The sequence below is a fragment of the Spermophilus citellus genome (assembly GCF_964194105.1).
Source record: "Spermophilus citellus genome assembly, chromosome: 18".
Taxonomy (NCBI): Eukaryota; Metazoa; Chordata; class Mammalia; order Rodentia; family Sciuridae; genus Spermophilus; species Spermophilus citellus.
In genome coordinates this window covers 15178730-15192782 of record NC_138200.1, presented here as the reverse complement: position 1 = coordinate 15192782, position 14053 = coordinate 15178730, and the positions used below count along the sequence as shown (strand labels likewise).

At 49.8% G+C, this 14053-nt stretch overlaps 1 protein-coding gene across 1 annotated transcript; it reads right to left on the bottom strand.

Annotated features, from left to right (window-relative positions):
* Positions 1–7619: 7619 nt before the first annotated feature.
* Positions 7620–12754, bottom strand: RINL (Ras and Rab interactor like). Its single transcript, XM_081274662.1, has 10 exons — positions 12601–12754; positions 11418–11520; positions 10540–10612; positions 10399–10463; positions 9929–10078; positions 9439–9852; positions 8651–8968; positions 8273–8404; positions 7997–8160; positions 7620–7914 (listed from the first exon to the last, which is right to left on the bottom strand). The coding sequence occupies exons 3-10, from the start codon at positions 10581–10583 to the stop codon at positions 7852–7854; spliced, it is 1350 nt and encodes a 449-aa protein (XP_081130788.1). The 5' UTR covers positions 10584–10612; positions 11418–11520; positions 12601–12754; the 3' UTR covers positions 7620–7851.
* Between the last annotated feature and the right edge of the window lie 1299 nt (positions 12755–14053).

The following is a 14053-nucleotide window of genomic DNA, read 5'->3' as shown; positions in this document are numbered from 1 at the left end:
TGAGTTACAGCCCCAGTTACCATTTTTTTTTTTCCTTTTTGGTACCACAGATTGAGCCTGGGGGTGCTTAACCACTCAGCCACCTCTCCAGTCCTTTTTAAAATTTTTCATTTTGAAACAAATTGATTAGGGCGTTGGTAACTTGCTGAGGCTGGCTTTGAACTAGCAACCTCTAGTCTATCCTAGGGATCTGCCTGTTGTGGACTTTCACTGTTCCTGGAACCCTACACTACATGACCTTTTGGGTCTGGCTTCTTTTACTCCACATGTTCGCATTGTAGGATGTGCCACTATGTATTTCTTGAGGCAGGTATTGGTGATTGGACGCAGGGTGCTTTAACCACTAAGCCACATCCCATGCCCTTTTAATTTTTATTTAAGGTCTCAGTAAATTGCTTGGTGCCTTACTAAGTTGCTGAGGCTGGCCTTGAACTTTCGATCCTCCTGCTTCAGCCTCCCAGGCGGCTGGGCTGACAGGCGTGTGCCATTGCACCTGGCTATTTTATTATTTTTACTTTTATGGCCAAGTGATAGTGCCCTGTCGGGATATGCCAGATTTTGCTATTGATCAGCCAATGACGGTCACTTCTCCACCATCTCGGCTCTCAGCTTGCTGTCTCTCTTGCCACTTGTTTTTGTTCCAGGTGATTTCCTCATCCAGGTACATGGTCACTGGATCTCTCTGGCCTCTCTGTTCCCTGACCTTTCCTCTGGTGACTCTGTCTTCCCCCAGACCCTCCCTCCCACGGTCACACCTAGACCTCGTCTCAGCAGCCCAGCTTTCACAGAATCTCTGTCCCTGTATTTTGATCTCTGTCCATGACAGGTCTTTTCAATTCCTTCTCTTCAGAGGCTCCGTTCCAACAAGGCCCTGGCCTGTCACCTTGCCCCTGCTCCTCCTCGCCTCCGCCCCTCCCCACCATACTTGGCTGGCAGAACCTTGAACTTCGTTGGATCTAAGGCTCCACCTACTGCTTGCCTGCATTTGTGCAGCTGAATGGACGGAGAAAATGTTGCCACATAATTTTTAACTGGCCTCATCTTCAATCCATCTCACTCACTTTGAGGGGACCTGCAATGCTGCTCAGTGACTTTGCCTGAAGTCCCCGGTCGTGGGCCTTGGAGGTACAATATACCACACCTTCTCCTCCAACCTCCAACAGCTTCTTCCCCATCCTCACTCCCTGCAGTGACCTTCATCCTGCTTCCTGCCAACCTCCCACCACATCCCATCCCCTTTCTTTCGCCCTCTCATTCCACCTGCCCACCAGTGCCAGGCCAGCAGCCATGTTCCCACTGACTGATGCTGATGGTTTTATGGTTCTCTTCCACTATTCAAGAAATTGGTTCTCAATGGATTCAGAGACCCAGGAGAGAAATGTGGCAGGTCCCAAAAGCAGAAATAGCCTGGCTTCCTCCATCTCTTCCTGCTCCACTTCCTCCTCCTCCACTTCCTCCATCATTCTCTTCCTCCTCTTCCTCTTCACCTCTGCAGTTTCCAAGCAGAAATAGCTTCAAGGTCTCAAATTGAAAACTCAACCAGCACAGTGGTTTATGCCTGTAATCTACTGTGGGAGCCTGGGGAGGCTGAGGCAGGAGGATGGTGAGTTCAAAGCCAGCCTCAGCAACTTAGAGAGGCCCTAAGCAACTCAGTGAGCCCCTGTCTCTAAATAAAATACAGAAAAGGACTGGGAATGTGGCTCAGGGTTGACTGTCCCCGTGTTCATTCCCTGGTACCAATAAATAAATAACTAATAAATGTATAATTTGGGGGCTGAGGGCTTAGCTCAGTGGTAGGGCACTTCCTTAGCGTGTGTGAGGTCCTGGGTTCTGTGCCCAGCGCTGTAATTAATTAAATAAGTTGTACAATGTGAGGAGTTTTGACATATACTCCTGTAAAACTACTGCCACATCCAGATGGCCATAAAGTAATGAAGCTATCCAACACCCTAGAAGTTTCCTCCAGCCCCCTTGTAAACCCTCTGCCCCCACCCATTGACAGACACTCACTGACACCTCCAGACATCTGCTGATCTGCTTCCTGTCATCAGGGTGAGTTCATGTTTCCCGAATGCAGTTATTCAGTGTGTCCTCCATGTCTGACTTTTCCATTCAGCATAACTCTTGAAATTCATGCATGTTGAGGTCTATAAATAATTTGTTCCTTTTTATTTCCAAGTACTAGTTTATTTTATTTATTTTTTTTTGAGAATTTTTAATATTTATTTTTTAGTTCTCAGCGGACACAACATCTTTGTTTGTATGTGGTGCTGAGGATCGAACCCGGGCCGCACGCATGCCAGGCGAGCGTGCTACCGCTTGAGCCACATCCCCAGCCCAGTACTAGTTTATTACATGGCTATATCACAGTTTTTCAAGTCAGGTCAACTGAGGGTTTCTTTGTTGTTGTTGTTGTTGTTGTTGTTGTTCTTGTTCTTGTTCTTGTTGTTTGTTTGTTGGATTTGGGGTACTAGGGATTGAACCCAAAGGCGCTTTACCACTGAGCCACATCCCCACCCCTTATTATTTTTTATTTTGAGACAAGGTCTTGCTAAGTTGCTGAAGCTGGACTCCAACTTGTGATCCTCCTGCCTCAGCCTTCCAAATAGGTGAGATCACAGGTGTGCACCACTAGCCTGCAGTTTTAAATTTTTGATGTAGTCCAATTTTTTCTTTTGTGACCTATTCTTTTGAGAACTTAGCCAAGAAATTATGGCCAAAGCCAAAGTCATGAAGCTTTTTCCCTGTGATTTTCTGAACACACTTTTCTCCTAACCCCATGCAATTCACTTAACCCTGTGAAACCAGATGTGAAGGGACTTCTTTCCACACACACCAACTCTGCAGCGGATACCAACAAGGTGTCCTATAATTTAACTCAATTCTGACACTATCCACCTGGAGAGAGCATCTGATCCCACAGGTTGTAGGCTCAGTCCTACAAGCCAGCGCCCACTTTGGATGCCAGTCATGAGTCCCAGGTTGTCACCTGTACTTCTGACCAACCATCTGGGAGATTCCCATGATCCGCTCCTAAGAATTGATGGATTTGCTAGCATGGCTCACAGAACTGAGGGAAGCAACTGACTAATTTTTTATACAGACAGTCCCCAAGTGACTGATATTAACTTAGTATTAGATGGTAACTTTCACTTAGAATTTTTAAATTTAATTTAATTTTTTAATGCTGAGGATAAAACCCAAAGCCCCCAGCATGCTAGGCAAACACTCTACCATTGAGCTACACCCTCAGCCTGATTTTTTAAATTTTATATTGGTGCAAAAACTATGTGCATTCAGTAGAAACCATACTTTAAGATTTTTAATTTTTTTTTTTTTAGTTGTAGTTGGACACAGTACCTTTGCTTTATTTATTTATTTTTATGTGGTGCTGAGGATCAAACCCAGCGCCTCACACGTGCTAGGCAAGGCTCTACCGCTGAGCCCCAGCCCCATACTTTAAATTTTGAATTTTTTTTAAACACATAGAGTTTTTTGTTGTTTTTTTTTTTTTTTAGAGAGAGAAAGAGAGAGAATTTTAATATTTACTTTTTAGTTTTCGGCCGACACAACATCTTTGTTTGTATGTGGTACTGAGGATCGAACCTGGGCCGCACGCATGCCAGGCGAGCGGGCTACCGCTTGAGCCACATCCCCAACCCTAAATTTTGAATTTTGATCTTTGCCTGGACTAGCCAGGTGCAGTAAGGTGCAATCTGGGGCAGCAAGCCACAGCTCCGAGTTGGCCAATCAGTGGTACACATCAGTGATTACACTGATGTGTACCACTGAGCCACATCCCCAGCGTATTTTGTATTTTATTTAGAGACAGGGTCTCACTGAGTTGCTTAGTGCCTCGCTTTTGCTGAGGCTGGCTTTGAACTCTCGATCCTCCTGCCTCAGCCTTCCAAGCTGCTGGGATTTTTTTTTTCCTCAGGTTGGCTTTGAACATGCAGATCCTCCTGTCTCAGCCTCCCAAGTAGCTGGCATATGCCACTATGCTCTGCTACCCTCAAGCTTTTTAGCTTTCAAAAATGATTGCAAGGGGCTGGGGATATGGCTCAAGTGGTAGGGCGCTTGCCTGGCATGCGGGAGGCACTGGGTTCGATCCTCAGCACCATATAAAAATAAAATAAAGATATTGTGTCCACCTAAAGCTAAAAAATAAATATTAAAAAAAATGATTCCAAGTCTGGGTGTGGTGTAATCCCAGTGGCTCGGGAGGCTGAGGCAGGAGGATCACGAGTTCCAGACCAGCCTCAGCAACTTAATGAAGTCCTAAGCAACTCAGAGAGACTATGTCAAAAAATAAAATAAAGGACTGGGGACTTGGAAGCAGTTAAGCATGCTTGGGTTCAATCTGAACAAACTTTATCAAAAAATAAAAAATAATTGGGAGCTGTAAATGTAGCTGAGCAATAAAGCCCTGGCTTGCCTAGCATGTGTGAAGCCCCAGGTTCAATGCAATTGAAGTATAAAAAAAAATTGTGAAACACTTTATTTCCTGGTGCATCTTTTTTAGTTGACATCTAAATTACAGGATTTTGATCATTATAAAATGTAAAATTTTAATTTTCTAAAACCTTTTTATGTGACACATAATAATTATCCATAGTTATAGGGTACAGGGTCGTATCACAACACATGTCTATAACGTGTAATGATCTGATCAGATAACTGGCACATCTATCATCTCAAACATTTGTCATTTCTCTATGTTGGGAATATGGAAATTGAAAATCTACGAGCTATTTTGAAATATAAAATTAATTGTTGTCAATCATAGTTATCCAACTGTGCAGTAGAACATTAGAAGGGATTTCTCTTGTCCAATTTTCACCATCCTCTCTCCATCTCTTCCCCCTCTATCAACTGGAAAATCTAAATGGCAGTGCATTTCTGGTGAGTTGAATTGAGGGGGCTTTTCTTTTTTTGTGTTTCGGGGGTGGGGGTGCCAGGGATTGAACTCAGGGGCACTTAACTACTGAGCCACACCCCCAGCCCTTTTTTGTTTTTTATTTAGAGACAGGATCTCACTGAGTTGCTTAGTGCCTCACTATTGCTGAGGCTGGCTTTGAACTCGAGATCCTCCTATCTCAGCCTCCTAAGCTGCTGGAATTACAGGCGCACACCACCGCACCCAGCTGAGAGGGCTTTTCTTAATTTTCCTTCTACCTGTGGATGAATGTCCCTGTTGCTACAACGAGACTGAATTGAGCCTTCGTTGGACTCCTATTTTTCTTTTTAATATACTATTAATTTCCACTGTTACAAATGAATACACTTTTGGTAGCTTAAACCAGTAGACATATGCCAGGTCCACTGGTGCATGTGTAATCCCAGGGCTCTGGGGGCTGAGGCAGGAGGATCGTGAGTTCAAAGCCAGCCTCAGCAACTCAATGAGACTCTGTCTCTAAATAAAATATAAAAAAGGGTAGGTGGGTACTGGGGCTGTGGCTCAGTGGTAGAGCACTCCCCCAGCATGCGTGAGGCACGGGGCTCGATCCTCAGCACCACATAAAGAAATAAATAAACAAAATAAAGGTATTGTGTTCCTCTACAAATAAAAAAAGAAATTCTTCAAAAAAGTGGGGGCAGGGGATGTGGCTCAGTGTTTAAGCACCTTTGAGTTTAATCCCTGGCATAAAAACAAACAAATACTAGACGTGTGTCCACTCACCATTCTGGACGTCAGAAATCTGAAATCAGCATCTCTGGGCCGGAAGTCAAGGTGTCAGCAGGGCTGCGTTCCATCTGGAGGTTCTAAAGGTGCCTTGGTCCCTTGCGTCTTTCAGCTTCTGGTGGCTACAGCATTCCCTGGCTCATGGGATCACTCCAGTCTCCAAAGGAAGCACCTTTATTTTATTTATTTCTATGTGGTGCTGAGAATTGAATGAACCCAGTGCTTCTCACATGCTAGGCAATCGCTCCACCCCTGAGCCCCAGCCCCAGCCCGAGGCCAGCACCTCTGAACTGCTTTCTGCTCTGGCTTCACGCCACCCTCTCCTATTTGTTGAGATCTCCCTCTGTCTCCCTCTTTCATGGTTGCCTTTGGAGCCCACTAAAACTGTCCCAGACTCCTCCCATTTTAAGATCCTTACTATCACTGGGTGCAACGGTGCACACCTGTGATTCCAGCAGCTGGGGAGGCTGAGGCAGGAGGATTGGGAGTCCAAAGCCAGCCTCAGCAATTTAGCAGAGCCCTAAGCAACTCAGCAAGACCCTGTCTCTACATAAAATATAAAAAGGGCTGAAGATTAGAGTTGTGTGCCTCCCCATCTGGTTCAGTATGAGTTTTAAATAGCTCAATAGTTTCACTGGTTTTAGTTTTTTTTCCTCTTCTTTCCTTCTTTTTTTTCTCCCCATTGTTATTGTGCTAGGATGGAACCCAGGAGCCCAGGGACTGGAGAATGCCAAGAAAGCACTCAACCACTGAGCTATACCCCAGATTTTGTTTTAATTTTTATTAATGTAGTTAATAGAAATTTTAGAATTACATTCATAGTTTGTATTGTATTTCTACTCTACGGGGACAGAAGACAATTAACACAAAAAATGAGTATATTGTGTTCTATGGTAGAAATAACCCACTTAACCACTCAGTGCTTAACCACTGAGCCACATCCCCAGCCCTTTTTAAAAATATTTTATTTAGAGACAGGGTCTCACTGAGTTGCTTAGGGCCTCGCTAAGTTGCTAAGGCTGGCTTTAAACTCTTGATCCTCCTGTGTCAGCCTCCTGAGCTGCTGGATTTACAGATGTGCACCACCGTGCTTGGGTTATATGGTACATCTTGAGGAAGAAAAAATAAAGAAAAAAATTGTCGTTGCTATATGAAATCACCACAATCTCAATGACTTGAACAAGTTTATTATTTTATAGCTCTCTAGGTCAGAAGTCCAGAACAGAAGCCGAGTTCCTTCTGAAGTCCCAGGGGACAGTCCACGCCTTGTCTTTTAACTGCTGTGGTGTCCGCCTTGATGTCCACATCACTCTGACTTCTATTGGCACCGTTGCTCCTCTGACTCTCCCTCTACTTTTTTTTTTTTTTTTTTTTTTTTTTTTTTTTTTTGTGAACTGGGGCCTTCCCAGGCTGACCTTGAACTCCAAGTAGCTAGGACTAAAGGCTCATGCCAACAGCATCCCTGTCTCCTTTTTTTTTTTTTTTTTTGGAGCTGGGATTGGACCCAGGGCCTTGTGCATGCAAGGCAAGCACTCTGCCAACTGGGCTATCTCCCCAGCCCCCTAACTCCCTCTTATAGGGACCCTTGAGCCAGCGCACGGCTAACCTTCTCACTCTGTCCTTGATGTGAGCACACCTGTGATATGTTAGATAGCATATTCACAGATTGGGGGGATTGGGTTGGGACATCCTTCTGGGGTGTCATTATTTTGCCTATCACTGAGTCAGGTGGGAGTAGATACCGTTCTACAAAGGGCTGTCAGGGAGAGCCTCCCTGAGGTGACATCTGCATAAGGACCTGGAGGGGAGAGGGGGTACACTGAGGATATTAGGGAAGGGCTCTCCAAGAAGCAGGAACAGCTCTTGCAAAGGTCCTGAGGTGGCCATTCCCTTTTCCTGGGAACCCTTCCGTCTTTTTTTTTTTTTTAAAAGATAGAGTGAGAGAGAGAGAGAACTTTAATATTTATTCTTTTTTTTAGTTTTTGGCGGACACAACATCTTTGTTGGTATGTGGTGCTGAGGATCGAACCCCGGCCTCATGCCTGCCAGGCCAGCGCGCTACCGCTTGAGCCACATCCCTAGCCCACCCTTCCGTCTTGCTGTCCCTAAACCGCACTGTCCCAGCCGCCTTTGTATCTTGCTTGAGGAGCAAAGAGGGTCTGAGACGGCTAATCATCAGTGGCCCCTGGCACAGTGGCGACTGCCCATGGCTCCTCAAATGGCAGGTTGGCCTGTGGGGGGTGCAGGGAGCCTGAGTCAGAAGGAAAACAGGTCCCACTCCCCCCTCCTCCCGCATCCCTGACTGGTGGTTACCTGGGCTCCAAGTGGGTTCTGTCCGTGCAGCGTGCGCCTGCGGTGCCACTGGCGAAGGGAGTCACGGGCCTCGGAGCTGAGTCCCTGGGGTGCGCGGCCCGCGTCAGGCTGGTAGTGGGCGATGTGGTGCAGCGCCCCAAACCACGTGGTCAGGTAGTACCCGGCTGGGGACGAGAAGGGGCGGTCAGCGCGGCTCTCTGGGTTTCGGGTCACCCGCCTTTCCTGCTGCAGGTGTTCTGGAGGTGGGGCCTTGGTGTTCTGGAGGTGGGGACTCACCCTCTCCCCGTAGCTCGTCGGGATCCAAGAGCTCCATTAGAAACTCCACGTCCAGCTGTGTCTCCCCAATGTGCGGACTCCAGATCAGCTCCTCGGTCAAGGCCGGCAGGAAGGCGTCGGCCCCCAGGGGTTCTGGGAAAGCCAGAGGACAGGTCCTGAGGTGGCGGGGGCGGTGGAGACATCTGCCATCCGATCCCCAGGACCGCGAGACCTGGCTGCCTCCCCACCTTGTCCAGTATGCAAACGCCTCCTACCAGAATCCTCAGGACCGCCACCCTCTGTCACCCTCTTCTTTGACGTGCGCACAGGTGCATCCTACCTGGCTCCCCCAGCCCTCAAGCCACTGCACTCCCAGTTAGACCCCCACGGCTCCTTTACCTTGGTTGTCGCCGCCCGCCAGGCCCGAGTACACGTCGCTGCACACCTCCAGCAGGAGCGCCACCTTGCGGCGCGGCGCGCACGCGGCGTGCAGGTGCTCTAGGCGCGCGTGGATGCGGCTCCGCAGGGCGGGGGCGGGGCTTGGACCCTCAAGCCCCGCCCCCTGAGCACCTGGAGGCCCCGCCCCCACCCGCAGGGCTATTTGCCGCCGCCTCAGTCGCCTTAGTTCCTGGGCGCGGAGCGTGCGGAGTCGCGTCCACAGTGCAGGCTTCAGGGGCTCCAGCACCGCCCGGCAAACGGCCGTCTCCACAGCGGGACCTGCGGGGCGTGGGGCGAGTGAGGACAGGCCACCCAGTTGACCTACTCTGGCAGGCCGTTACCCCTCCCCAGTTTCTGGTCACTCTCAGGGTAGATAGAGGCGTGAACACGTGCCTGGAACAAAGCGTAGGGCTGTCCACGCACGAGTGAGACGGTGCGTGGGGGGCACAGGTTCTTTTATTTATTTGCTTTTTATTTAGAGACAGGGTCCCACTGAGTTGCTTAGCGCCTCGCTTTTGCTGAGGCTGGCTTTAAACTCGCGATCCTCCTGCCTTAGCCTCCCCAGCTAGGAGAGCACCACCCCGCCCGGTTGATGAACGGGCTGTGACTTACAGGAAAGGGGCAGCGAGTGGAGAGGAAACAGGTGTGCGCACCGATCAAGAGAAAGAAGGTGGATGCGAACACATAGGTAGGGCCAAGTGAATGCGCACCTGAGGCTGTGGGGGTTCCCTTCCAGCCCTCCCCATTACCAAGATCCTCGTCCTTCTGGGGGCCCCCCAGGCCCCTGTTCCCAAAGACAGCTCTGACGTCGGGGTCTTTTGACAAGTAATCCTGGAGGTCAGTAAGGAGGTGCCGCACATCCTGCAGCAGCTCGGTGGCCGGGTCTCCTGGCCTGTGGGAACCCACGGAATCCGAGGTGAGGCGGGCCCGGAAGCCCCGGTACTGCCTGGCCACGTAGCTGCTCCGCGCCCTGGCCAGAGCTCGGACATGGACAGTGAGCACATCCTCCGGGGCTTCCACGTCATCCTTGTAGGGGTTGTTGTCTTCGTCCTCCTCCTCTTTCTCCTCCACCAGACTGGCCAGAGCCGGCCCAGGAGGGCGCACCTCTGGGCTGAGCGGCCCTTCCACCCAGGAGACCCGGTGCTGGACGGGGTTCCTGGCGGCTGGAAGTGAGGAGAGGGTTGGGTTCCACAAAGCAGCGGGAGCAGCGCCCTCATCTCTCCCAGGGCCCCAGCTCACCTGGATCATGCCTCTGGGCAGTCTCTGGCTCCCTCGTTTGGGGGTTCTGCTCTGTTCCCCAGCTTCCGTGTGTCTCCAGGTAGAGCTGGTTCACCACAGACAGCACCCCCCCTGAGGGGTCACCTTGTACCCTGCCAACCTGCACAGAATCTGGAGACCAGCACAAGTAGGTGTCCCAGGTGTCTTGGGGTGAGCCCTGGTCCCTTCAGAGCACCAAGAGACTTAGTTCCTAGCCTTCTTCACTCTAGACCAAGAATGGAATGCCCCTGGGTCCCTCCTTTTCCATTTCTGTCCTCTGTTAGGACTCAGGAGTCCAGGATCCCATCCCCGCCTCGATAAAGGACCCCCAAATCTAGGCCTACGGCTCTCTCTGATCCCTGGTGTTGTTCTCCTTCAAACCCAGTGATCTGGTCCCTCAAGTCCAGTCCCTGTGGAGTAGTGGGCCAGCAAGGCCACCCGCTCTTCTTTACCTTTGTATTTCTCTCTGGGCACCAGAGTAGAAGAGGGCAGGAGCAGTGTTTTAGGCAAAACATCCCTGAGAAAAGAGAAGAGAACCACAGTGTGCATCTTAGGAACAGTCCCCCTGAGCCCCTTTGATGGGTGACCGGTACCTGCTAGCTGATAAGAAGGCCAGGAGATGGGGCAGGTCTGGCATGCAGAGGTTGGAGGTCTCCAGGGACACACCTGGGGGCAGGAAGCAAGTAGGGATGAGAACAAAGAAAAAAGAAAAAAAAAAAAAGGCAACAAGACTGGAGGGTTGGCAGATTCGTCTCTCCTGGGACACTCTACCGCCATCCCTGCAATCTACCCGCGCCGCAGGGGCCTTCAGAACAGGGACAGTTCCATCCCTTAGAGTCCCCATCTTTTCCTCCCTCTTGATTCTTGCATCCCACTGATGCCACCAAATAGGATTCAGTCACCAGACAAATATTCAGCAGACAAATTCGCTGGCTTCCTGTCTCCTGTGGTGCATTTTCAGTGATTAAAATGACTGGGACCATCTTAGCTCTGGTGGTCAACAAAGGTTCCATTTCTGCAGTGGAAACTAAATCCGCCACTCCAGGAAGACCCAAAGCAAACAAAGGCCCTGCAGCGGGAACACTTACCATGCTCAAAAGACAGGGCATGGCGGGAACAGAGTGCAGGAGGGGCATTAACGAAGAGGTTTCCATCGCACAGCATCTTACAGGCCGCGATGAGAAGCTTAGATTTGTATCTAAGTATGTTGCGTGGTATTGGCAGGGTTGGAGGAAGGGTTGTGCAAAGTGCGAGTGATGTCTGGAAAGACCACCCTGGTAGCTGTGCTCAGCTTCGATTTCAGAAAGACCAGAGCGGGGACTACCGCAATGATCCGGGCAACAGGTGATGGGGGCTCAGACTTCGGTGACAGGGGCAGGCAGGGTGGGGCCGATTTAGGAGATATTCTGGAATGAAAGCTGACAGATCCTGGGGATACATTTGGGCTGGAAACCACAGGGAGGTGCCTCACCTCCAGGCAATTTCTGGATCCTGTAGGTGTTGACTTCTCCTGGTGAAGGTCCTGTCTTCAACACCAGGACTTGGCTGGGGTCATGTCCCGTGACCAGGAAACTCTGGGGGTGGGGGTGGAGGCAAAGGTCAACTTGACAAGCGTACCTATGGATATAAACTCTCCCCCTACTCTGAGTTCCATGTGGGTGAGACTGGTTCCCCCAAGCTTTAGGACGTGGGATGGTGACTCAACCTACCAGTACTATGACTGCTCTCTGCCTACTTTTTGGTTCAGGGCATGTGACCAAGCTTAGCCAGTGGACATCTTCCACGGGAATTTTGCTAGAGCTCTTTGGAAAACCTCTCTCTCTCTCTCTCTCAATGCTGGGGATAGAAACCAGGGCCCTGTGCAGGTTAGGTAGCATGCCACCCCTCAAAAGATCTCTTTTTACACTGGGGTTGCTAAGTTGCTGAGTTGGTGGGATAGATTCCTGATCTGGGGACTTTGTCACCATCTTTGTCACCACAAAAGACAGTGTCCTCCTGAGGAGGAAGATGTGATAGACCCTGTTAGTTGTCCTTTCCAAATCTAACCCATATACCTCGCAGAACTCCTTGTTCAATGCATCGGCATGCCGCGCCACAGGAAAGGCCAAATGATCTGATTGGAGTGGCTCTTAGCTTTGACTGTATAACTCCCAGGTGAGCTTGTCCCCCCCTTACCCCCTGCTCCCCCAGCAGTGACTGAACCCAGGTATTCTGCCTTTGCTTTTCCTGGTCAAAAGGGAAAAAGAAAGATACAGATACATCCAGGAACTCCTTTCTTCCTGCCTGGAATACATGTGGGCTGGGCCTGGGGAATCATGGGGGAAGTCCTAAAGAATTGTAGAGCAGCTGGCCTTGATGTCACTGAGCTGCTGGCCCAGAGTGGCAGCTGCCTTTCTAGTTATGTTGAGGGATAAATGTCTGTTGAAGCCACCATAGACTGAGCCTTTGTTACAGACCCAAACATCCAGAGTTCCCACCGTTGAAAGCAAAGCCAAGACATGGGAGGAGGAGAAAGTCATAGGTTGTCTGAGGCTCAGAATCCAGACCTTCCAGAAGCTACTTTTACTTCTGTTTTTTTTTTGTTTCTCACAACCAACAGGGTCCTGCCTGGTGGTCCCAAGTGTCCTGGGAGGGTCCTTAGCTCTGAGACTCACCCCTAGTGGCCACAGCTCCACCAGGGCCTTCGCATCATTGGCATCTAACTCTGGGACCTGCCACACACCACGCGTCCTCTGCAGGTGAAGAAGTGGGGTGCCGAGGACCCCTTGAGGAGTCTTGCCTGCTCCATTTGCCTGTGGCAGGACCAGCCTATGATGTACGGAATCCAGGAGGTCAGGGATCAGAAGTGGGCAGTGTGACATGGAGCTGGGGTCAAAGGTGCAGACAGGGGCAGCCTAGGGACAAAGGGTCAGAGACGGGGCTCAGGGTCTCATGGGGATAAAGATAGAAGGGATTTATAGGTTTGGGGGCCAGAGATGGAGACCTTGGCCCTGGCAGCCCTCACCTCTCCCCCTGGTGGGAGCCGTGGAGGCCATGTCTGTCTGGACCGTCTTCAGGGTATGGGAAGCCAGTGAGCTGTGGCCTGGCCTCTGACAGGGAGGGAGATATGGCTCAAGGCTGCTCCCCACCAGTATAGCAGGGACCCTGACCATTCAGAAAGGACTCCAGTGACCACTAACTCCAGTGCCCCAGGTTTTAATTCTTTAATTGCTGGATGGTGGAGAAATCTGGGGATCCCGGAGAAAGGCTAGTGTCATTGGTGTGGGGAGAAGACCCACAACAGAAGCTATTTGCCAGGTGGTAGGGAATATGCCAAGATTTTCTCAACTGCTATAGCCGTGCAAATGTGGACTGACTGAATGTGGACCTTGCCAAAACCCAGGGTCTGAAAGAGGTCTCTGTCCCTAATGCAGTGACATTTGTCCAATGTAAGACCATGTGTCCTCTTCTCCCTTCTCAGACTACGGAGGGGCCCTACAATATTTTTTTCTGAACCTTTTCTCTCTTTTTTCGTACCAGGGATTGAACCCAGGGGCACTTAACCACTGAGCTACACCCCCAGCCCTTTCTTTGTATTTTGTTTGGAGACAGGTCTCCCTAAGTTGCTTAAGGCCTCTAAGTTGCTAAGGCTGGCTTTGAACTTTAGATCCTCCTGCCTCAACCTCCTGAGCTGCCGGGATTACAGGCATGCGCCACCAGGCCCGGCTCAACATTTTCTTGTAAAAATTTTCAAACCTACAGAAAATCTCAAAAGAATTTTTTTTAGTGCATCTGAATGCCCACTGCGGGGATCCACTGTGAACATTTACCCCTATTTGCCTTATTACACATCTGCTTCTTAAGCCATAATCCCTCCATCAGACCCCAATAGTTTTTTTTTTTTCTTTCAGTACAGGGGATTGAACCAAGGAGCTACATCCCCAGCCCTTTTAATTAATTTATTTTTTATACATTTATTTTATTTATTCACTTTTTATGTGGTGCTGAGGATCAAACCCAGTGCCTCACATATGCTAGGCAAGCGCTCTACCTCTGAGCCACAACCACAGCTCCCTGGCCCTTTTGAGACAGGTTCTCACTAAGTTGCTGAGGCTGGCCTTGAACTTG